The following is a 25,900-nucleotide window of genomic DNA, read 5'->3' on the forward strand; positions in this document are numbered from 1 at the left end:
GGTTTTGGACAAAGATCGAATTTAATTAACGAGGATTGCAATTAGGTGGACTTTTCCATACTAAGTTGTACACTTGAGTTGATAGCCTTTCTCTATGTGTAATGCGTTAAACATGACATGATTGACTAGCTTTCTAGGGTTTGATTGCATGTTTAATAGGATTAATCTAGGTGCTTTCACTTAGATTAATTAGCATTGAAAAGTAAAATATGGGAAATTGTTTGCTTTTAACGTTTCACATGATCAACTCTTCTCTCATGACTTAGATGAACAATATTAGGGTTTGAATCAATTTTAATCATATGTTTCGATTTTGATCTTTGTTCTCTCATTCCATTCGTATTTTGATGTTTTTGCATTTTAATTATTTTGTTAACTTAGTTTTATTTTCGAAAATCCAAAAACCAAAAATCCCCCCTTTTCGTAAATATGTATATATTTTGTAATATCTTTGTGAATATTATACTTTGTTTTAATTTTAATTGTTTGTTTGTCCTACATTGACAGGTGTACCCTCAATCCCCGGAATAGAACGATCCCTACTTACTTATATTACTAACGACATTTCAGGGTTAAATTATGCGCTTGCTAAAAGCGCATCACCACCTCACATGCAACTGCAGGTTCTGTGCAGTGCTGTAGAACGGTCACCGACGACTCCACATGACCGCAGACCTGCTTCACAAACCCCCGACGTCCATTCAGCAAGCCGCACTGCTCCGTCGACGCTCGATCGAGGCCGGAGGAGCGACGTCCGCACTTTTTTTGGCTTGCACGTCCGCTCTCGAACGGCTATATATATATATATATATTATATATATATATATATCTAATCTAGCTCTAGATAGGATTTGTGTATATATATTATATATATATATATATACACACAAATCCTATCTAGAGCTAGATTAGGGTTTAGGGTCACTTTTAGGTCGCATTTTCACATCTCGACCTTTCATTTTTTACCTACTAATGTATAGATCATCTCTGCAAAATTTCAACCAAATTGATGGTCGTTAAGGCATTGAAAATTGCCTTAAAGCTAATACGGTTTAGGTTGGACTGATTCAGTTCGTCTACTGGTTTAAGTGAGTTCGATACCTCAAAGATCATCAATTTAGCTTAAATTTTGCATAAATGATCTATACATTAGTACCTAAAAACTGAACGGTCGAGATGTGGATATGAGACCAAAAAGTGATCCTAAACCCTAACCTTGTTCTGAAATTTCAAAGCGAGGTCTCGCTCTGGATAAAATATGTATATGTATATATATATATATATATATATATATAGACACACACACACACACACACATACATACTATTATTAAGAGAAGAGAGATTACTCTTCAAGACTGATTTTTTTTACCAACTTAACCTTTATTTATTAAAAAACTATGAAATATAATTAATCAATAGGGATAATATGGTAAATTGTAAAATAAAATAAAAAACAGAAAATGTAGTAGTTGTATGAGAAGTTTCTCCATTACCTTTAATTTCTCTCCACACACATAGTGGGTGGACTCAGCTAGTATATCTTTAATATGACACATAATAGTTGAATGTAGCCAGACGTTGAAAAGTGAAAACCCTAGAACCCTAAAACCGTACGTACTTACGTACTTGCTAGGAAGAGAGCAAACTGTTGGGACTTTCAACATCAAACAAATGCAAAATTTGTATTGGAACTTCCATAATCAATTAGATATGACAAAAAATTATTGTAGAGGAATCCCCTTATATGTGATATTCCTCACGTGACATGTTAGTGCTATCTATTTTAGCTAATTTTTAGTTTATATTATTTTTTAAATGAAGATTAAATAGTTTAAATATATTTATAAATTACAAAAAATAACTCAAAAAGAATGTTTTAAATTATAAAGAATCTCATCTGACTCTCTATATTTAGGAGCGAGATAGCTAAAAGTTATAATGGAGAGCCACTTAGGAGTTTTGTGCAACTGCTAAAATATATAAAAAGCTAAATATGCTCTCCAAAATAGTTAAAGAGCCAAACTAGAGAGTCTGCAGCATCTTTAATAGCTCAAATTCAAATTAACTTTTTTTTTTGGCTGGAATTCACATGTTAATAGCTCATATTCGAATTCGAATTAACATTACCCTACATTAAGTCTTGATATAATTGTTTGAAAAATGTAAAGAAAGAGTGGATTGGGATTGAGAAAAGAAAATTTAGTTGGAATAAGAATGGAATCCATTTAATGGATCCTCTCAGAAAAAAGTGTTAGTATTACCTTACACTAGATACTACCCCCGCGCGATGCTGCGGGTTTGCATTTTTCCCTAAATTTTGTATATAGTACAGTCGCATTCATAAGGTAAGAAACACTAACTTAACTTAAATGTTATCATTTTACACATTACAAAAGCTGGAGTTTTGACCAGACTTGCAATCACATATTCCAAAAAAATTGATGTTTTGGGCAGAAGCTGGGGTATTTTAACCAACATTTGTTCAAAAAAATTGCAAAGGTGGTTAGTTGTCATCAAAATAATCTACATGAGTTCTTTGGAGGTATTTGTCTGTTGTTAGTGCTTCATCCGTGTTGATGAGAAGCTCATTTGTTCCTGATTCCGGTGGGCTGCCATTGAAAAATTGGGTAGTCAGATAAGAAAAAGTTGAATGGAGCTGCATTTTCTGTTCAGATGATAATCCAATGCAAAACCATGAAGGTTAAGCAACAACTACGAAGCTGATAACAACCATGCAAGTTAAGGAATAACTATGAAGCTGACAGGAATTTTCTGGCCGAAATTTAATTGATGCCCATCAGTCTTTGTGCAAATGGAAACCTCCTATGTATCCTAAAATAAAAAATAAAATAAAAAAATTTCCTATCCATAACAAAGATTCTTGAGCAGTGATCTATAAAAATCCAAAGTTGGTTTGATGCCTTCAAGAAAATCTAAGTACAGCAAAGATGTGCAGTCTGTAGGGGGATTAAAAGATGGCAAGATAACACAATGATTATATGTAACAGGCACAGATGTAGAATTAAAGCAATAAAATCACAAAAACAGAGACAATGAAGTTTCAATTCCTGACCTGGAATTAGAAAGATTAACAATTATCAAAACCAATGAGGAGTTTATAACTTCTGTTCCTTCTGAAGAAGAAGAAGCAGCAAAATCTCGAACCGGAAAGACAGGAAAGCAGTGTTACTTTTCTAGCAGCTTCCCTTCCTTCACATTGTCTTTAGAAACCTAGATATTGTAAAATTGAATACATCATCAAACAGAAAGGAAAGAGCTAGAAGAGATATACATCATAATAAAAGGGCAGCAACATTAATATGTCAACATCGCTAAAGTAGCCATTAGATCAGTGTAAAAATTTGATCGTTTTAAATTTCAAAAGCCACCACAATATCAACATTTTTTACGAAATAACTAAACATTGATTCTAGATATGATGATATCATGGTATCATAAACAGTTAACAACATATTGATTCCTAATTTCTCCATAATATTATCATCAGCCATCAATATTTTTGTTCTCATTTGCAGCATTAGAGAATTTGGAACTGTGACATAATATCTTAAATGCCTCAACCTCATCTGTCGAATGTAAACATCGGATATCTCTCTGGTTTTTATTTTGGTTTTTACTATGATCGGACTGTTGTTACATATGGTTTTACAGAAAGCAAATTAGTATTTTGGCAATCATTAGTTTTAACAATTTCAATTGAACATGGCATGAATTTCGATTAGCTTTTACTAATACCTAGTTCAAAATTTCATTATATTTTATAAGATAAACTGTAGCATCAGGAACTAAGGATTCTGCCTATCCAAAAATCAACAACCACGACATATCAACTCAGCGAAGAATCAGAGAAGAATTCTTTGTTTGTCACATGACCGGTGTCATTAAAATCACTGAAGGTTAAAACCACATAATGGTGTTTTTAGAGACAAATTATTAACCCAATTTTGCAACATCAAGGCCATTTCTAGATAAGTAGTAACTGTCTATTGGACCCTAAACAGAATTGCATATATATATATATACACACACACACATATTGACTCTAAACCAAAGTCTGAATTTCTTTCTTGAATTCAAGTACAACAGCTAGATCAACAATGAATACCCCTACAGCTTTAGGCAAACAAAACAATATGCTCGCAACATATCAAGAACTTACATTCATGGCTTAGACTTTTCTGTTACTTAATCTACCCTCAGCTTTCAGAAGATCAAAACTTTATTGTATTTTAGAGACAAACAATAGAACCAAGGATCCTAGAATCAAAAGAATTCTTTGTTTCTCATAGGGTGCTGCTAGATACAAAATAGATTTGCGAACCCAAAAGCATAAAAGACAGCAAAAAAACAAAAACAAAAAACAAATCATAAAAGGCATTAAATTTTATCAACCTCAACCAATTCCATAAATTAAACTTTGACACCAAACTTCCTTTCATTCAAGCTGATGAAATGAACCCGAAAATTCAGTAAACCAAAAAGAAAAAAAACAGCCATGAACAAACACATTACCAATTACTGAACAACATCAAATTCAAAACCAAACCTTGTGTCTATGCTTCCTGTCCAAACACCTCCCTGTAAGTGTGTCAAAACAGCCTGGCTTTCCCAACTTCTTGAATCTAAGCAACCCCCAAGCACAAATTACAGAGAAAACCACATATCAGACATTCAAAGCCTAAAGACAGATAAAGAAAGATAAATATTAACCACAACAATAACCAAAGAAGAGATAAAAGTCCCACAACGTCTGAGCAAAATAAAACAAACACAAAAAATTCAAAACAATTAGGAGAAAGGAAGACCTGAAATTTGCAAAACTAAGTGTCTTCACTTCTTGAAGATGCCCCAAACTGAACTAATTCCCTAACTCTCCCCACTGTTTCTCAAAAATAATAGAAAGCAAATTTCAGTCTTGAGAAATAAAATGAGAATCCAGATTCCAAATATTTGTATAAGTACAGACATGTATCCACACTAAATATTCATTGTCCTCATATGTATATAAACGCACACAAACATGTATCCACACTAAATATTCATTGTCCTCAAATGTACATAAACGCAGACAGGCAGATATATGAACAACAAAACAGAGTTAACAAAGTAATGACTATTAAAGTTGGAGAAGCTGGAATTTGGCATTGGAAAACACCTCTCTCTCTCTCTCTCTCGACCTTCATCAATCCAGCTTATATTTATTCAATAAGAGAGTTCAAAACAATCAGTAAACAGTACAACCCAAAATCTTGAGTTTTCTCTCTGTTAAAAGCAAATTTTCAAAGCAATATAGCAAATTTTCACCCAAAACCCCAAATCTAAACGAAAAAAAATTAATCTTTAAACACTGCCTCCACAAATTTGCCTACTTTCGAATATTTATAACCATCATGTTCTTATCTTTCCCAAAATTCTCATTCATTAAAAACCCTAAAAGATAACAATTCAGAAATTACAAACACAATAGAGCAAAAGATTCATATGTCTCTCAATTTTCTCATCAAGAAAACAAACAGAACACAATGAGAGAATGACAAACCCCCAGAATTCCTCAACAGTAGAGAAGGTGTAGATTGGGCGAATAGAGCTGCCCCAATCCTCTTGCTTGGACTTGGCGTTCTCGTCTTGCATTGATTTAGGGTTCGACTCCGTCTTGCTCTGATCTTCCGCAGCTGAAGTCTTGGTTGCATCTTCCAGCGTCAAATCAGCTGTTTGGTTTAGGAGGAAGAGAGGAAAAACTCGGTCTGGGTGCTCTGGGAGGAAGAGGGGGAAATATTGGTCAGTGGCAGATCCGTAACAAAATTTCAAATGAGGGCAAAATGATATTTTCTCCCATGAATGAACAGTAACCCCGAATGAACAGTTAACTCATCTTTTATATATGTATAATATTCACATGAATGATGAATGTAATGAAGGTCAAATGTGCTGGCTTCATAAAAAATAAAAATAAAAATCTTATGAATGTTTTAGAGAAACTGAATTTGAGAGGAATTTGCTGTGTATTCTCATTGATAATAGGGGCCTCTTTATATAGAGGATTACAATGCATAGAATCTCAATCATACAAGGAAAGTAATTCTACATTGATTAGGATTCTAGATCCTTCTAATTAAATCCTATTACCACTAGGTCAAGTAACCTAGAGTTTGGGCTAAACACAAATTAGGTTTTCCTTCAACACTCCCCCTTGTGTTGCCCAAACACGGTGCTTCTCTCGTTGCCTCATTAAAAACCTTGCCGAGTAACAAAAACCCAGTGGGACAAAAATAACCTCGGTCGAAGGGGAAAAAGAGCACAACACACCCTTCACGATTCGAGACGAACATGTAGACATCTCCCCCTGATGTCTGCACCTCCCCCTGATGACTACGATCATGGGAGTTCAGATAATTTCCGCAAGTCAATTCTTGCCACATGTTTCTCGAACGTGGTATTGGGCAATGACTTAGTAAACAAGTCTGCCTCACTGTCCTCAGATCGAACCTAGTTCACTTTGATCTCAAGGAGTGTTTGTTGTTGCTGATTATGCTTGGTGTTGTTGCTTTTGATGTAGCCTTGCCTCATTTGTTCAAAACAAGTAGCATTATCCTAAATGCTCGTAGGCTCATCTGTGGTAGACTTCAAACCACAATTGTTCGAACATGCGTAATTATGGATCCAATCCATATACATTCACGAACCACTTCGTGAAGAGCAATGATCTCTGCATTGTTCGAAGATATAGCGACTACGGTCTGTTCTGTAGACCTCCAAGATACCACGGTCTTTTCCCATGGTGAACACTTAACCAGTTTGGGAGCGACCATTGTGTGGGTCAGAGAGATACCCAACATCAGCAAAACCTTCCAAAACACATGTCGTTTTGGGATGGGGATAGAGAACGCAGGCCAGCGTTGGCGGCGTACCTGGTGTGTGATGGGTCTGAATCCATCATCTCTTTGTAGGGATAGAACAAGCCCATATCGATCGTACATCTCAAATATCGAAAGATATCTGTTACACCAATCCAATGGCGTCGCGTTGGCGCAGAGCTATATCTAGCTAACAAGTTCACAACATACGAGATGTCCGATCTTGTGCATTGAGATAAGTACAATAATGCGCCTATTGTACTAAGTAAGGCACTTTTGCCTCTAGCACATCTTCGTCATCATCCTTTCGACGAAGAGGATCCTTTTCAGGATCAAGACTACGGACGATCATGGGGGTGCTTGAAGGCTTGACCTTGTCAAAATGCCTAAGCATCTATCTACACGACGCTCAAGTTCCAAACCGAGACATAATCGTGTTCTCCCAAAATCCTTCATCTCAAAGTTGGATTTCAAGTGTTCAGCGGTTTCCCTTAACTCTTTAAGGGCTTCTAATGAAGATCATGTCCAACATGAACCGCGATAGAATCCGAAACTTGTTATAGAAACGCGTGGGCATATCCCTTCCCAATCAAGTAGTCACTTTAGTGAGCGTTTCAACCTCTTTGTAAACGCGCTCCATGGTCTAGAGCCACTTGACTTGGGTAAATGAAGTTCACAATGAATCTTCATGTATATTCCGTATCTAGATCCCTATAGAGATACGTAGTGACCACATTTGTAAGCTGCATGTTCAGTTATTCGGAAACTACCAAACTGACAGGGTAGTGGAGTGCAATGACATCCATTACGAGAGAATATGTCTCATCGTAGTCGATTCCAGGGCGTTTTGTGAGAAGCCTTGCGCCATAAGGCGAGATTACCATATCTTTTTCTCACTACGCTTTCTAACGAAGACCCATTAGTCAACAGGTTTTATGTTAGGAGGTGTTGGCATCTCTAGCTCGAAAACCTTCCTCTTCGTTAGAGAATCCATCTTAACCTGGATCGCATCTTTCCATTTAGGCCAAAAACTCTCTACGTTGGCATTCATTCATCAACGGAGCGTGGTTCGATATCATCTAACTCAACAAACTCATGTGCAACGAAATACGTAACTACATCATCAATTATGATGGAGTTTCTATCCCACGTCTCATGTACACTAGTGTAAGTTTCATAGAGCTCTATATTCTCAGGAATAGGGTTTGACGTTGAGGCGTCCCCCAACGATAACCATAACCCGGAAGATACTCATGAGACGGATTTTGAGTCATGATGATTAAAGGATTGGAATGTGCCAAAGTATCCTTCGAACCCACGGGCCTCCCACGCATCCTAGCTGGGGCCATGGCCTGTAACGCCAGAGTGCCACTCTCTTTGGCATTGGCGCCATGCCTACCTCCGTGTAGGGTGGCGCGTACGTCCTCTCGTAGGGACGTCCTTCCTTGCAGGCATGTTTGCAGCATATTTGTGTGATCTCGTCACTTTAACAGGGATCAAGATGAGACATAGTGGGGACAGACTACGACAATTCCTGTCGTTCCTGTTGAACATTCATGTTCTTATCTCCCCCTAACGACGGGAAGACTGTCTCATCAAAGTGACATCCGCAAAACTAGCGGTAAGGAGATCGCCTAGCAAGGGCATTTAAGTGGCGGACGATTGTTGGAAGCGCAAATCCAACGTATTTGCCCATTCGTCTGTAAGGACCCATCATAGTGCGCTGTGGCTGCGCAATTGGCACATAAATGGCTCACTCAAATGTGCGTAAGTACAAAAGACGTGTACCCAGTCACTAGCTGTAACGCAGAGGTACATTGAGTGGCGATAGGTCGTAGACGAATTAGCATAGCTGCATGCGATATTGCATCACCCCAAGCGGATGTAAGAAGATTGGTGCGCATTACCAATGTTCGGACTACCATCGTAGTCGTTTCCGTGAGACCAATTGGGTGTGTACATGGGAATGTGATGTCCAACATCAAACCCATTGCAATATCCATCGAAAGTCTTCGATGTAAACTCTCTAGCATAGTCAAATCCAATTGACTGAATAGGATGATTCGGGGAGTGAGCCCGTTGTCACATGATATGTGCTAGGAGTGTAGCATAAGTAGCATTGATAGGTGGACAATGGCACAACACGTGACCGGCGTGTTTGCGTGTCAACCAACATCATGAAATATTTAAGCGTCCGCAAGTTGGTTGAATCAATCCACAAAATCCCTACGGATTCTTTGTAAGAACAGAATGAGTATTGTCATATCCTTTGCATAGGACGGTCTCAGTCCTAATTTCCCTAAGGAATGGGCTTTGTAAAACGAGCGAGAGGCTTTAGAAGCAACCAATGAGGAGTTTGGTTAGGCCTAAGCGTCTGTATCGCTATTAGAAGCAAAATATGTGACTACATCTCCCATCATGGCGTGGGAGCCATGGAAATTAGCATGTATGGCGTCATGGCCACAAGGAGGAACAACCATGACGTTATGCCCATGGTTGGCGCCTTTTATGGCGTCATCTTGCTTCATTTTGCTCAAAAAAATGATGTCCATGTGAAGTCTTTTGTAGACGGATCATCATATCATGACTAGGATGATCTATCCTGTCGTGACAAAGCCAATATGTGTCTAAATCCAAGAGATCTTCTCTCATAAGTTTATTGGATTTAATAGCTCGAATAGTGACATAAAGTCCACTAGAGAGACACATAAACGTCTCTAAGATGCGTCTTTGTTCGCAATCATTAGAGGTAATGCAAAGGAACTCATTTCCGTTCTCTACATGCATTTTCGCATGGAATTCGTTGGCTATTCGTAGGGTACTATTTGCCCTAAGAGCGTAGAGAGTTTCTGTGACAACTGTAATCAAGGTGCCATTTGGCAAGTGGAACTTGGGCTATTCCATGTCCTTAAATTAATACTGATGGTCTAGCCATCGTAGTCACAAAATCATATGCTCAGAATCAAAATTGAGTCATAATGAAGAGAACTCGAAATTTTATTCATAAGTCAACGAAATACATCATTGTTTCTATGATCAAAGAAAATCTAATCCAATAAAAGGAATATGGCAATCGCCTACATCTCTTGAAAATAAAAAGACTTAATCAAAATCGCCAATTTCTGGGTCTTGATCCTTGTAGTCTTCCACCCTTAGATCTAGATCACCATCTTGATCTTCTTGTGCCATGTAATTTGCTTCCCTTGCTTCACGATACGTCTTGTATGCGTTTGCAACATTCTGGGGTGCGGTACATGTTTTAGCCCAATGTTCAGTTGATCCACATCGAAAACAAACATCATCATGGTCAGGCTCCCTTGATCGAGGCGCCATTGGGGCGCGATTTGAACGACCAATTCTCTTGGTGGCGTTACCACCATGGTCGGAGGCTCCACCTCTCTCTCTCTTCACACGTTGACCTCTACGGTTCCGTGCACGCCTCTCTTGGCGATTTCCTTCCTCTTTAGGGCGAATATATGGACCAGAACGTCCAGAATTGTCCCTATCCTTAGGGTTTCGCTCCTTGCGTCCTCCATTGGGGGCGCGACTATAGTTAGACTCCGGAATAGGCTTAGTTCCCACGGGTCTAGCATTATAGTTCTTCACAAGGATATTATCGTGCTTTTCAGCTACGTTCATGGCGCCAATGAGCTCATGAAACCTTGTGATACGTCCTGCATTTACATCAATCCGATAATTCTTTGAAATCATCAATGCAGAGACGGGGAAGGTAGAGAGAGTCTTCTCGATCAACATCGTATCAGTTATGGCTTGGCCACAATACTCCATCAGAGACTTGATACGAAGAGCTTCCGAGTTATAATCAAGCACAGACTTGAAATCACAAAAGCGGAGGCTATGCCATCGCACTTCTAAATCAGGAAGCAGGGAGTCACGAACGTTGCCAAATCGCTGCTCTAGTTCTACCCATAGCTTTCTTGGGTCTTCCTCATTGAGGTATTCATTTTGGAGCGCGTCATTCATGTGCCTTGTCATGAGAATTATGGCCTTAGCTTGTTTTGCTTCAAAAGCAGTAGCTTGCTCGATTGAGAGCACGTTCTGACCAGGCTCTTGGATGGTTTCCAGAATTCCATCAGCCTTAAGATGTTGGCGCACATCTCGGACCCACCTATGGTATCCTGCGCCAGTTGTCTCGAGTGGGACAAAGCTCAACTTGTTCAGGTAACTCATCCTGAAAAACAACACAAGATTAGGGTTAGTTTCGGAGCGAAAAGGCTACCACGAAAAACTATTAAATTTCTGAGCGTAGTCGCTTCCAAGAAATTAGGGATTTTCTGAGCGTAGTCGCTTCCAAGAAAATCCAATTCCAAGAGGGGTTTTGGATTAGATAGAAACGACGATGTATATGGTCAATCGTTTTCTTCTCAACAAACTCTAAGTTTGGAGGACTCTACAAGCTCTAAGCTTGGAGTGAGCGCGAACCCCCACAGTTCGGCTTTTGGTCTCCCCTATGTAGAGAAAGGGGGGGAGAAGAAGGGATTTTGGAAGTCCCCGAGAAAAGAAGAAGAAATTGAAAAAGAACTTCAAAAACGGGAACTTTTAGGAAAAATTACCTTAAAAGATGATCGGAAAAATCGTCGCCGGAAAGTTACTGTAGCGGCCGGAGTACTGTAGCTGCCGGAGTTACTGTAGATGGCCGGAAGTTGGCCGGAAAAGTGGCCGGAAGTTGGCCGGAAAAGTGGCCGGAAGTCTGCCGGAAAAGTGGCCGGAAGTCTGCCGGAAAAGTGGCCGGAAGTCGGCCGGAAAAGTTGCCGGCGGTGGTTGACCGGAGGGTTGACCGGCGTTGACTGTGGTTGACCGGTCTGCTTACGTGGCACAGGTGGCTGACGTGGCTGCTGACTGGATGTCTGCGTGGCTTGCTGACGTGGCAGTTTTCTGGCGGCTCGGCGGCTTGCGGCTTGGCGGCTTGTGGCTTGCGGCTTGGCTTGGGCTTGGCTTGCACGTGGGCTTCGCTGGGCCTGAAGGCGGGCTTGGGCTGCAGGCGGGCTTTGGGCTCGGTTCTGCTTCTCCCCTTTTTTTTTTTTTCTTTTCTTTCTGCCGGTTCGGTGTGAAGATTTTCTGGTGGCCGGTTCGGACGATTCTAGGCCGGTTCCGGTGGAGGATTTTCCGGTTCCGGGTTTCTGGGATGGAGGTGCTGCAGGGATACCAGTATGGCTGCAGGGGGTGGTGAGGAAAGCTTTGAACCGGGTAGGGGAACTTTGGCTTCTTCCGGTGGCCGGTTCGGTGGTTCGCCGGCCGGTTCTGGGGATGGGGCCGCCGGTTTCGGACTCCTGGAGTCGAGATCTTCGAGTTGGGCGGCTGAGGTTTCTGGGATTTGAAGGTTGCGAATTTAGGGTTTCAGGGTTAGGGCTCGTGCTGATAACGTGTTTTAGAGAAACTGAATTTGAGAGGAATTTGCTGTGTATTCTCATTGATAATAGGGGCCTCTTTATATAGAGGATTACAATGCATAGAATCTCAATCATACAAGGAAAGTAATTCTACATTGATTAGGATTCTAGATCCTTCTAATTAAATCCTATTACCACTAGGTCAAGTAACCTAGAGTTTGGGCTAAACACAAATTAGGTTTTCCTTCAACAATGAACACATATTTATCACATCAATAATCTGTTACTTCATAAGTGTACCAAACAAAAACTACACCCCACACTGCTTTGCTTATCTTCTTGGCAAACCCCCCATCCCTTTCACTTCTTTCCAATTCACAGAAGCACACTATTCTCTATTTCACAGATTCGATCCCATCCAAATGACACTAACAAATTTCACAGCTTTTGGTGGCATTCTGATCTCTTGCCTTTGTTAGGGCGAACCCCCACGTGAACCCGATCACAGTGCACTATTTTAGGGCAAAGTTAGGCCGTGCAAAAACACAGTACAGGGAGCGAGAGAAGTCAAACCCTAACGGATCGAAGATACTGTCAAAAACTTACTGAAATTGTGTCCTGCTTCTGAAGTTGACCCACGAACCACATTGATCGAAGTGTGGTCTATGTCAAATTCTTACCTGACTCTTTGATCTTTCAATCCTTTCTACCCATCAAGAGTCGAAGATGGGTTAACTGCTTCAGATTATTGCCATGTGGTCGGTGGTCCTTTCATCAAACCAAATTATTGCTTGGGAAAGAGATTACGATGCCATGCTTTAAAGAGTGAGCAAACCCTAGAGATAGAGGGGATAAAAAATGTTCTTTTGAAAGACATCTAATAGCATCATGGTGGATTATGAATTTGAAGTTTTGAACCGCACAAGGACCAAATTGGTGGTCTAGATTGACAAGTCGTCAATGTACGTTACATACCAAATTGTATGGCAAGAACAAAATTATCATGCTTTACCATTCCATTAATGGTGATCGATGCCTTTTCTTTTTGGCCTTGATGAGGATACCATCATCTTCATCTTTATCTGTGTTCCCCAGTTTAGAAGTTAACTTTGGAGTTGATGGTATATTGTTCATGTTCCCTAGTGGAGCAATTGATGTAAAGCTTAATTTTTTTCTGAACATTATTGAAAAAGTAGGAATCTCTGCAATTATACACTTTGAAGAGTAGGGTCTCTCAAAAGAGAAAAACCAAGAAAGTAAATCCCCAGATGAAAAATGATAGGTTAAACAGGAGTGTGAAATATCATGGTTGTATGTACAATATTATTTTGTCTTTTGCTTGTGGGGTTATAAGTCTACAGAAGCATCTGGAGTCCTTGCAAAGCATCTTTAATTTCTTTCTCGAACTTTGACATATTCCAACCAGGGAATCATTTGGGAGTTTACAGCTCTTCCAAATTGGAACTTTAACGAGGGCTGCCATTTAGTGCCCTTTGATCATATATATTTGGTAGATAAGGAAAAGTAAAAGAGCTAAGGGGATCATTATATGAAAAAAAGATAACTCAATCATTCACATGTAATTAAAACATTAATAATGTGGTAAAAGTACTACTGACAATCAATTTGAACCATTTCACATCACAGACAACTGATCTAGGACAATACAACTCAGACTTTAAAGTTGCACATACTCCTTGATATCACTCTCACTCCAAAAACCTATACTTGACTATATAATCTCACCAACTATTTCTTTCAGTGATCGTTTTGAAGCAAATCTCAGTATAACCGGAAATTATAGACAACAAGCTGTTGAAATCATGGAACAACTACACAAACCTTTCCTAAATGACGTATGAAGGCAATTCGTAGTAGTTTCCATTACTGTCATCAATATCTTGCTCTTTCTGCTCTTCCCAATGATACCGGAGGGTATAGATCATTGCAGAAATTAACCGAAAAATCAGAACCTCCATTGATGCTCCTTGTATCCCCATTAGAAAGAGCTTTGCTATGGAACTGATACTCCTCCATGAAATACCTCTGCATATTTTGACCATTAGAACTTCTCTTCTTCGCCTTAATTGACTCTGTGAGATTCATGTAGCTTGGTTTGCACATATTATTTTCGTCTACCTTGGTAGCGTTGCTAGACGCTATAGTAGGAGATGCAGAAGTAAATGAAGTGGATGACGAGCCCTCGTCCCTTAGAAAATCAGAACTTGGAGTAGAAGACGAGCGAGTTATTGGACTCATTGTTTGAGATGGCCTAGCAGAAATCCTGGTTGTGACAGTATTCCTTCGCACTTTCACTGAGTTCTGTTCTGAAGAACATGGATAAAAGCCAGCAATGTCATCTCCACTTTTCCTGGAATTATAAAGATTCATCTCTGACGGCACAGTTTGGACCTCCTCCATCAGTCTATTTTCCCATGGCTTGGTCGCCATCCAATTTTCTAACCAGTTCCATTCAGAATTGTTATTGCCTACTCTTGGACTCTTAGTAACCTTTGCTGTCTTGTTAGTCCTGCTATATGGACTGGAACATGATCTTGGCCTCTGAAAAAAAAAACAAAATACTGAAGTTGCTTAAAATTCATTCAATAAAGCTAGATATGAGTCATATACATTCAATAAACTAATTCACAATGTGAGAAACTAAAGCCTAGAAGCGAATCATATATCATAAACTTCACAATATTAGACAAACACTAGACTCCTATTCCCAAAAGCATTAGTTTTCAAAGAATAGGTCAACAATGTTTGTTGGGCTAAACGATAAGTTACTGATAGAATTGTTTACTACTGTTCCTCACACGCAACCTTGCCTTGCACGTGGATAACTAGGCAGACAAATAAAAGCAGTATAGGAGCAGCATCACTATGCTTCTTAATATGACATATGATAAGAGTCATAAGACGGCTATGGGGTTAAGAGGTTTCCCAACCCAATGCTTCCTAGAACCAGACTTTGATACCCAGTCAGACACTCGCTACTCCCCATAAGCGTAAGCTCTCAGGGAATGTGGGAATAATGTATACAAACTTGCAAACACATTCAACTTGACCATGTTTTCATACCAAAATGAAAAACAAAAAACAAAAACAAAAAGGCCAAATTGTTACCTGTTGAGAGAGGGAGTATGCAATTGCTCGATCCCTCTTTATGTTTCCTCTTTGCCTCATTTGTAGCTTTGCTCTAACTTCACTCACTGTTCCTGGACTATCACACCATCCTTGCTGAACGATGATGTAAACACAATAATGATACAAAAGATTAATCTCCAACTTCATTAAAAGTTGCTGACAAAATTGCTGATAAAATTGTCAAGAACTTAAGATAATAGGCATAAACAAAGCGTAGAACGCAACAGAGTTGTGATAGTACCTCAGCCTGCTTAACGGGATCATCAGCTTGGGACTGACGTTCATCCAGCAAGTCTTGTGCAGCTTCTGAGGATCTCTGTGCTCGAACTCGAGTCTGAACTCGAACAAGTGCCTGCATGCACCTCAATGTAACAGCTGCTTGCTTCCTGACCCGCCTCCCACGAAATATAGCTTGAAGCCTTACTAATGCTTTCAAGGCCCTTAAAGCCTGCCTTGCCTGCACTCATCACATTAATGATTACCAAATGCAATTCAAAGAAATGAGAGAATGTGCTCACTGAAAGAAAAGAATGAACATTTTGGTATATGCATCAAACAAATAGAATTCATGCCCCTCAAACTCAAAGTTCATGTTGGTTGTCTCATTCATTGGATTTATAGTAATCTAAACAAGCAAATTGTTGATCCCACTTGGTTTTTCCTCTTCACTGTGAAGCTATGAGTCAGCCTCCAATTAAATATAGCTTTAAATATCCACAAACCAAGCAGCTGAATTGCAAAAAGACCAAAAGTTATTCAAACCTAACATTAGTTTTATTCACTTTCCAATACATATCACATTTACTTCAGATTTCTTTCCATCTGAGCTTTTCATTTCAAGACCAGCATCTAAGATTAATCACTCTAGTGTCTAAAAGCTCCGAAAACAGACCCATAAGCAAAAAAAAAAAAGGCTTAAATCTGCTAAAACTTGTCAAGAGGAAATAAAATTGAAGTTATATATCAGACTTGATGAGCTTCAGAAAACCTTACGTGTGCTCATTTTAGCACCTAAACTAGATTCAGTAGAGCCAAATAGTTTGTGTCTTGGCAACCCCAATTCTAAAATAAGAAGTTTTCTTTAAAAGAAACTATAAAAAAAATGTCTTCGACACTCGGAGATCAATCTAGACAGTTGAACAGAATTCAAATTCAGTAATGTCTATGAGACTAAACAATAACAAGAACTCATGGTTATCTATATAAAACATTAACTAAATTAGTACTAATACTCACCAATTCTAAAAGGCTTAAAACTACTAAAACTTGTCCGGAGGAAATAGAATGAAAGCCTTAATCACATTTAAAGAGCGTACGAAAACTTATGTCTTCTCCTTTAGCACATAGATTACTAACAATGTACCCAAAAAGTTGGTATCTTGGCAAATACCCACTTCGAAAATTCAAGTTTTCTTCAAAAGAAAACTATAAAAGATATGTCTGTGACTCTCATAGATCAATCTACACAGTTCTGAACAGAAATTAACCAACTCCACAAACAAACAGGTACTCATAGAGAAATATAAACAGAGCTACTCACCAAGAATCCCCGAAACACGGTTTGGATCCGAATAGAAGCCCACTCTCGCTTGACTATCTTGAAATCTTTAGGCTGAGCCCGAAGCAGAGTAGCCATGGCAGCAGCCAACTCATGATCGACTACATTTGCAGAATCCAACAGCTCTGAACCCGCCACCTTCTTCACACCACCTTTACTAGAAGATCCTAACCCATCCGATGAACTCCTCCATAGCTTCCATTTCTTCTTGCCCTTGTCCTAAAACAATCAAAAACAGAGTCAAAACAGAGGAAACAGAGCAAAGTAGTAAAACAGAGGAGTATGATGAAATGCTTGAGTTACTTGGTCAGTTGTTATGGGCTTTTTGGGATTGATGAGGGACTTGAACCATTTTCCTGGAGTACCCATTTGGAGAAAAACAAACTAATAAACCTTGAGTGGGTTGTGAAAAAGTGTCTCAGAGATATGTTCTACTCTGAAAACTCTGAAGCAGAAGCAGAAGCAGAAGCACAGTGAGCCAAAAGAGAGAGTTGTCCCTCTGGGTTTTTTGGGATTGGGTTTTCAAGAATTTGGAGAACAGATCTATCTCTGTGTTAAAAGAATCGATCAAGGGGCCTCAGAAATCGATTATTTATTTTGGTAAAGGTTTTTAATAGTAATTTGAATTCGAAATTTGAAAAAAGTCAATTAAAGCTTGTAACGGCTAGAAATGAAATAGGGTTTTAATATGCCGCTCCTTCACAAAACGACGACGTATGGACGAAGCTTCCGAACGGGTCAGTGGGAAATGTGGTCCCTCGGGTCCGGTGGCAGGTCGGTTAAAGAGTCAAGTGCACCGGGTCGGGTACGGGTGTCCCTCCTGTCCTAGAAACAGAAAGTAAAACTACATATTCGTCCTGTTTGTAATTTTGGTACCAGAAAATCAAGTGCTATAGCTTTTAGGGTTTGACTGCCCTAAAGTTTGGGACTGCTTTTGATTTATAGCTTGCAACTTAAACAAAGCCTATGCTACTTACTCTCGACGTTAAATAAGTCTTCTGTTGCACTTTGAAGTAGACTGGAGAAGGAATTTCATGTGTTGTCGAATAGTCAATTTGGCCTTAGCCCTTAAGGCCTCTGTATAAAGAAAAGAGTACTAGAGATATATTTTGAGCTAAAATACAATGTAACAAAAATCAAAACTTCTCTTCTCTTCTCTTCTCTTTTCTTCTTTTTCTTCAATCAAAGATTACCTTTGATTAGGAGACTAGGTTACTTTGTCTAAATATTTTCAAATTTTGTACTTAATTTAAGAATATAATAAGCAAAATAAGTCCATAATTTCCGAAAGGGAATGTTTATCATTGACGCTTGATAAAAATGTGAGCAAGAATATTGATCCACCTTGGTTTTGAAGAATTGTCAAATTCTAGAAATTGAGAGAGGGACAGAGGAATTGAACAAATTCAATAGGTGTTATTTGAATTAAGAATACAATACAAGAACATGCATGGAAAGAGGCTTTTGAACTGTATCTCTTCCGATGGTTATTAATATAATAGATACCAAGGAATAGGTCAAACTAACCCTGAAAAGTGGGTTTTTTGTTTTTGTTTTTGTTGTTGTAAGTAGTGGGAAAGGTGCAGTGATTAGGTAGATGACCTCTAGGTCAAGAAAGAACCAACTAGGAAGTTATTCTAGGTAAGTCAGTCCCTTTAAACCTTTTGTACGTACCCTTATGCACGGTGGGGTTTAATCTAAGGAGGAGTCAAATTATGCAATCTTCTGGGGCTAGGAAGTCCCATATATGCAAGTCTAGGTGATAAGTGGAACTTGGGACTAGGTCTTGGTGAAGGAACTGGGGTGTTATTGCTTGCAGTGCGTTCTGGTTTGATTCTTGGTGACAGATTGACTTGCTCAAGTGCCTGAAATTGCAGCCGTGCGGGGTAGTCTCTCACACATCCGATTCGAGGGCCAGCTCCTGTAGTCCATTTGCAAGGCAATCCCCCTGATCCCGAGTCAAATTTTGGTGCTTCCACAATGTCTTGATTGTCATCACTTACTATGGAAGCGTCAACGGCACGCTCATTTTCATTAGTACTCGTCTCCATGTTTGCCGATGGGATATCCTCAAGGGTGCTCATATCTTTACTGGTAGATTCTGAAGGTGGAATATCATCATCTATAGGATGTTTCTGTACGAATAAAGAAACAAAGATAGGATTAGTGACTAGTACGTGGAAAAGAAGTTCCATCAAGGCATCAATCCATTATCAAGCCTTGGCAATATGAAAGTTTATGAATAATTACTTTGACATTTGTCAAGTCCACCTGTTGCTCCTCTAAGAAGCTAATGAACTCCAAAAAGTGCTCTTCTGTCGGGCGATAATGACCACTGTAGCACCATACAGCCTGCACAATATGAAGATTACAGGTGCAAACATTAGTAGGAGAAAAAAACATCTCAAGAAATGTAACGTCCATTTGGCAATGAATTTTGTCTGAATAATTAGAAGCATATATACCTCAAGAACCCCATCAGAAGCAACTAATCTCCCCGCTGCAATTGTGGCACCTCCGGATAGAAAACTGGAGTGCTGGAAATAGCCTTTCTTCTTTTCCGCAACATACATAATCCTCGATGCACTGAGAACAAAGATCCATTTGGAACCCTCAGTAGTAGTCACAAGGTTGCCACTTTGTCTGTATACAAGCTTCCCACTAGCCACTATCACTTCATATATTTCCCTCTCATTCTGTAATAGCAATGTAAGACATCATTTGCCACACATCAAACCCACTACAATTTTAAGATCCATACTCTGTATATTTTAGTACTCACTGGTCCAAGGTACTTGATGCATTGGCGTTGAAGATCCGCTCTTGGACACTTCTCAAGATTTTCTTCTTTACCATCTCCAACATCCAACCTACATTAATTTCAGGTGGAAAATCAGAAAGGTTACAAAAGATAAGCAATAACATTATGGTACAGAAAAATTGGATTTTGTAAAAACTGTACCAGTAGAAGAAAGGTTGAGAGCTCGCACTATTAAACCAGACATCATAATACAAGTGCAGATTATGTCCATATCGATGCCGTGGATCAATCTGTATGTCATAAGAGAAATGAAATGTTAAGGAAAATATTTAGTTAAATTATCAAGCAGTGAACCAAGTGTTCATACAAGCCAATCTCATATTGGGTTTAAGTGTATATAATAAACCTGTCTCACAATGCATTTGACACTTAATGGAATAATGGGATAAATATTCTTAATTGGAGCTTACAGCCTCAAGCCAATGTCTTAAAGCTAATTTCTGAGCCTTCTCATCCTTGGACAAACCCTTCCCAACCTACAATCACATATTCAACGTATTTAATACTCAATGAGGACTAGAAAATAGCAGCTCTTACAAGAAGATATAAATTTTGATTTAGTCAATCATTTTGGTCCATGGTCAAAGCACAATACAAAGACGCAAGTCGATTTTTTATAACATGTCTCAAAGAGGACTGATTGGGTCTAAAGTTTAATTGAATAATATTAAAATATTTTACAATCTTCAAAATCATGTCAAAGCCAAGTAACTTTTACTGCAAGTTATAGAAATTAAGATCACCTTGGCAGCTCTAGTCTTAGCCCTTGCCCATCTGGAAACTGCAGTTTCTGATTCAACAGATTCAAAGAATGAGACAGAGCTCCGCCTAAGTGCAGCAAAGTCTAATGCCTTCCACCTACAAAAATTAGAAGATAATGATTACAAGCATGTAATTTTATGACTGAACTTTAATTACTACAACAAGAACCAGAATGGAAAATGATAACAGAACAAACCATAGCTCCTCGACAACAACAGCACAATCTGCAAGGTTTCGTCTAGTTCGGTAACTCTTGTAAAATTTCTGCAGCTTGATTGCAGCTTCATCAAGCTCGCGTGGGGTCTGTGGAGAAACACAACCTTCTAGCTTGGGTAGCAAAGTTGAAGTATCGAGCTTTAGTTGTCCTGCTTTCCTTTTCTTGTAGCATACAGATTTTTCAAAAACCAATGTATCTAGGCCATAGGATCTGTTGGTGTTGCTTGAATCGGGGTTCTCAAAACTAACTGTTCTTGACATCACCTTCGTTCTCTTGGACACTAAACTGATAGATGTCATTGTCGCCATTCTACAAGTTCTGTCAAAACAAAATGCATGTGCCTCAGAAATATGTGTTTGTATCATAAGAAAATCCACATTCAAGGTAGTGAATCTCATTATCTCCATTAAGATAGACTTAATAGTTTCTCCATGATACAAACTCATACTAAATACTATAACAAGATAAACTAGGAATCTCCGTATCTCTGTGAAAGCCCTTTAGAGACAAACAGCTAGTTAAGTAAAAGAGTTCAAGATGAAGACTGCTCACCTCAATATGAAAACTGATCGATGTCTCCCAATCTGAAGCAATATGCTGGTTTGAGTAGTACCTGTAATCAGATTCTCTGCCTTAAATACTACACAATCCTCTCGAAACAGTGACAATGAAGGGTGTTGAAATTGAAGTTGACTAGTTGGTAGTAGGTACCTTCTAACACGTATTTAGATTTTAGACTAAGATTGCAGAAACTAGAAGAGGCAGCCTGGAAATTAAGTTTTTCCCATTAAACGGGGTTTTCTGAATGGAAAAAGGAAAGATGGCTTTGATTTTAACAACCCACGAGGAGAGGAGAGGTTTGATTCTTGAACTTGAAGGCTTCAAAGTTTCATAGATTAATTCTTGTATATATTTACGTGTATAAAAAGTACATATATTATCATATAATCCCTACTTATTGGCAACACATGCAGATAGAAAGAGAAAGAGGCTAGAGGGGGTCAAACGTATATATAATTATAAATATATAACATTTAAATTCTAGTAATACTTGTCAAGAAAGTGTTCAATGGTTCCAGTAGAGATGTACAGATGGAGATAGAAGGAGATAGAGACAACGTCAAAGGCTGTGAGTCATGACAAGGTTCAAATCCGAAGTCTTGACTAACGAGTCACGACTGGTTCAGGTCCCGATTACCTTCACTCAGATTTTGTTTCCGTACAGATATATATATATATATATTTATATATATATATATATAAACACACAGTTTGTCTCAAGAACGGACATCCGTTAGCTAAGGAACGGATTTTCATATTTTAACCACTTGTCGATTACATATTTACATCTTAACCGTTCAGTTTTTAGGTCCTAATATATAGATCACTTCTGCAAAATTTTTTAGCCAATTGACTATCGTTAAGGCATCCGAAATTGCAATTTACCATTATAAACACAAACAGTTCAGGTTGGACAGATTTAGTTCGTTCATTGATTTTAATCGAGTTCGATACCTTAACGATTATCAAATTAGCTGAAAATTTACAGAAGTGATCTATACATTAGGACCTAAAAACTGAACGGTTAAGATATGAATATGTGATCAAAAATTGGTCAAAATATAGAAATCCATTCCTTCTCCGTTCTTGAACAAAATCCTATATATATCAGTATTAATTAAGCCAATAAGGAATAAGCCTTAAGGTTAAATTTTCAATAATCCTACAATTGCCCTTGACTAATTAAAACTCTAAGACTATAAATTTTAATAGATAATGGATAAAACAGTAAATTAAAAATAGGAAAAAGAAAAACAGGAAAAGAGAAAAAGAAAAGAAGAGAGAGAAGAAACTGTTAATCTCAATGTGGGAGGGCTTTTACTAGACGTGTGAGCAATGAATTACCAATTGTTATTTACCACAAATCCAGAAGCTGTATTATTCCTTATTTTTTATTGCAGTTTGATGAAGAAATAAATTATGTAAAACTAATTTTTTTGGTACAAAAAAACAATAAGAAAAAGCCAATTGACGCGTGTGTAAAGAGGCTAATATATATATATGGTCATATATCACTTATTCACTAGGCACTGGCCCCGCTTCAAAAAACAAAACTAAGCATTGGCCCCAGAAAGGAAAAGTAATGCTCATGTGTCTTTGTAGCCGCGTCTTTTTATTTTCTTTGGTCCATTTTATTAATTTCCATGCATTTACCGGCCGTTTCTTCCAAAAGTTGATTAAGAAATATTGCCCTGACAGCAAGACTTCAAAACTACAGTCAATGATCAGACCCTTCAAAGGTGATCCCTCGAGAAAGAAAGATGAATGCTAGCTGGAGTTGAGGTTTCGACCAAAAAAAAAAGAAGAAGCTGGAGTTGAGGAACATAAACCAATTGTCGTATATGTTAAACAAATAAGGGGTTTTTTTTTTTTTTAAGAAAAAAGAATTTCATAAAATAAAAATTACATAACATGAAAATGACTGGTGATAGACATAAGATCCCCACTCTCCTCTTTAAGAGTAAGTCAACCAGTCAAGTAATTGTTCACTGCCATTGAACATGAGTTTCCACCTGTTGTTTTTCTTGAGAGAAAATTAGATATAAACCCAAAAATATAAGCTTCTATTGAGAAAAACCCATAGATATTTTTCTTTCAATTTACACCCATTCTACATAAGCAAACCTTCCATATAGAGTAGATGTCTATAATTAATAGTTTTTCTCATTCTTTGATATACCTAATATGCCCTTCTGATTATGGAGAGTTAAATTAAGTATCTTGCTTAATCTTATCATCCATTTGAATTTGAAATATTAAGCTAAAATATCAATTCATTTGGACTTTAATTATCATAATCAATTACGTCCTTAATTTCTTCCTTACTTTATATTTTGATTACTGACTTGAGTATATATTTCTACATATGCTCATTACAATAATAGTTCATTTCCAGCACAAATTTCAGTTCTTGTTTTCCTTATATGTAGGTATTTTCTTTTCGAATAGATTTTCAATTTTCTTTTTCTTGATGGGGTCAATTATTGTTTCAAAAGATGGAAAGAGATTTGGATTCAAACACTGGGAGAAAATGTTTTTCTTGCTTGAAAGAAAGGGCGAGGGGCAAGCATGTATGATACTTCTCGCTTGTGTCTATGAAGAACAACCAAAGAAATGTTCTTAAAGAAAAGAAAAGGATTATATTCAAGATGGGGTCAAGAAATGGGAAAAAAACTTTTGTTATTGTGTTTTCACTCTTGGGCTCACATTCGGTGTCTCTCTATATTCTCGAAAGATTTCTAATTGTAAGGTATATATCTTGTTCTTGGATTACTTTTTTTTTTTTAGGTATATTGTCATATTAATCTCATGATAGCTTTTTACTCTCAACTACTACATTTCTAATTTACCTACTAAGTAATTAGATGAAAGTGAGGCTTGAATACCATAAACCTTCAAGCTAAAAAAAGATCGTATCTTCTACAATCATAGGTATAATATAGTTGAAAACCTAATAAAGAGGTATGATACAAAAAAGAAAAAGAAAAAAAAAATTGTAATATAGAGATGTCTGTGTCATACAAAAAAAAAAAAAAAAAACCTCCTATATATCAGATACATACTTGAAATCGAATTAACTAGAAAAAGTGTTTTGATGATCAGATACCTAGCTTATTATATAGGTATACGCATATAGGTATAACATAGAGACTTTCAACCTAATTAACATGGTCAACTCGCAATGATAGAGTACCTAAGAAAGAAGTTGATGTTAAAAATGATTCTAATAAATAGGTTGATATGAAATTTTCTAGAAATCAAGTTAGCTAAACATACCTGTCTAATGATGCGCTTTTGGCAAGCGCATAATTTAACCCTGAAATATCGTTAGTAGTATAAGCAAATAGGGATCGTTCTATCCGGGGATTGAGGATACACTTGTAATTGTGAAACAAATAAAGAAAAGTATTATTTACAAAAATAAAATAAAGAATATAAAGAATAAATATATACAATTGTATAAACAAATAAAGAATTAAAATAATAAAGTATTATTTACAAAAATAAAATAACGAATAAATATATACAAGTAAACACAAATAAGGGGGGATTAGGATTCTTAAAATTAAAATTAAAATAAATAAAATAAAGAAAACGTAAAAACATATATACAAGGGTGTGGATCGCAAGGAACAAAGATCAAAACCACATCCATATGCAAGAAATCCAATTACAATTCCTATAGTTGATTTTAAATGTCATGAGAGAGGAGTTGATCATGTGAAACGTTAAAAGCAAACAATTTCCCATATTTTACTTTTCAATGCTAATTAACCTAAGCGAAAGCACCTAGATCAATCCTATCAAACATGCAATCAAGCCCTAGAAAGCTAGTCAATCATGACATGTTCAACGCATTAGACATAGAGAAAGGCTATCAACTCAAGTGTACAACTTAGTTATGGAAAAGTCCACCTAATTGCAATCCTCTTCAATTAAATTCGATTCTTGTCCAGAACCTTTACTACTTTTGATTCAAGTTACACAAAACGAAAAGTCGATTTCATGTTCTTAAACCTAGCACCAATTACATGCAAATCCTATAAGTGTCGACCCAAATAAGATAAACATATAAAAGTTTTCTGTAAAGCAAATTTAATCGAACAAACTCACATAAGCAACTTAGAATCACAATTATAGAATTCGAAAACTTTATTTAAACATAGAAATTGGGCTTAAACTTTGCCCTAAATGTTAGGTTAACTAGAAACAAGTTCATACGAAATCAAATAAGAAAAACAAAAGATCATTACAAGGAAAAAGAATGAATTACACCGTGAGGGGAGATGGAGATGGAGAGCTAGATGGTTGGATCTTGAATCTTGGAAGCAAGCCTTCAAGGTGGATGATGGAGGATATGATCTTCACGGCTCCTTCTTCTTCTTCCTCTCCTTGCTTGAAAACGCAGAACTTTGCAACTAGAGAATGGAGAAGGAAAATGGAAAGGAAATGTAGAGACAAAGAAGATTAAATGGATGAAGGAATTGGTTTAGGAAAATGGAAAGGAAATGGTGAGACAAGGAGATGAAATGGATGAAGGAATGTGTTTTAGAGTGAGAGGAGAAGGTGTTTATATAGGGAAGAGAAAGAAGAGTGAAATTGG

General features: G+C 37.7%; 2 protein-coding genes and 1 long non-coding RNA gene across 6 annotated transcripts; all 3 read right to left on the reverse strand.

Annotated features, from left to right (window-relative positions):
* Positions 1-2,339: 2,339 nt before the first annotated feature.
* On the reverse strand, positions 2,340-10,286 carry LOC112189587. Of its 3 annotated transcripts, XR_005805277.1 has the most exons (5): positions 10,273-10,286; positions 4,829-5,194; positions 4,570-4,645; positions 3,076-3,233; positions 2,340-2,611 (listed from the first exon to the last, which is right to left on the reverse strand). It is a non-coding gene; the product is annotated as an uncharacterized LOC112189587 (long non-coding RNA). The 3 variants fall into 3 exon arrangements; XR_005805278.1 differs by lacking the exon at positions 10,273-10,286 and having other exon boundaries at positions 4,570-4,701; positions 4,829-5,801; XR_002931979.2 differs by lacking the exon at positions 10,273-10,286 and having other exon boundaries at positions 4,829-5,800.
* Positions 10,287-13,784: 3,498 nt separating this feature from the next.
* On the reverse strand, positions 13,785-17,614 carry LOC112189520 (protein IQ-DOMAIN 1). Its single transcript, XM_024328861.2, has 5 exons — positions 17,240-17,614; positions 16,919-17,155; positions 15,620-15,835; positions 15,358-15,471; positions 13,785-14,790 (listed from the first exon to the last, which is right to left on the reverse strand). Exons 1-5 carry the CDS (start codon positions 17,303-17,305, stop codon positions 14,122-14,124), a joined length of 1,302 nt encoding a protein of 433 aa, XP_024184629.1. The 5' UTR covers positions 17,306-17,614; the 3' UTR covers positions 13,785-14,121.
* Positions 17,021-21,638, reverse strand: LOC112190093 (IQ domain-containing protein IQM1). Of its 2 annotated transcripts, none has more exons than XM_024329520.2 (10): positions 21,289-21,638; positions 20,716-21,054; positions 20,501-20,615; positions 20,168-20,233; positions 19,899-19,987; positions 19,719-19,806; positions 19,402-19,632; positions 19,187-19,288; positions 18,611-19,071; positions 17,021-17,155 (listed from the first exon to the last, which is right to left on the reverse strand). In XM_024329520.2, the coding sequence occupies exons 2-9, from the start codon at positions 21,042-21,044 to the stop codon at positions 18,634-18,636; spliced, it is 1,458 nt and encodes a 485-aa protein (XP_024185288.1). In that variant the 5' UTR covers positions 21,045-21,054; positions 21,289-21,638; the 3' UTR covers positions 17,021-17,155; positions 18,611-18,633. The 2 variants fall into 2 exon arrangements, with proteins under 2 accessions (XP_024185288.1, XP_040369915.1); XM_040513981.1 differs by lacking the exon at positions 17,021-17,155 and having other exon boundaries at positions 18,333-19,071; positions 21,289-21,349; positions 21,448-21,637.
* Positions 21,639-25,900: the final 4,262 nt, after the last annotated feature.

The sequence above is a fragment of the Rosa chinensis genome, chromosome 2 (genome assembly GCF_002994745.2).
Source record: "Rosa chinensis cultivar Old Blush chromosome 2, RchiOBHm-V2, whole genome shotgun sequence".
Lineage (NCBI taxonomy): Eukaryota > Viridiplantae > Streptophyta > Magnoliopsida > Rosales > Rosaceae > Rosa > Rosa chinensis.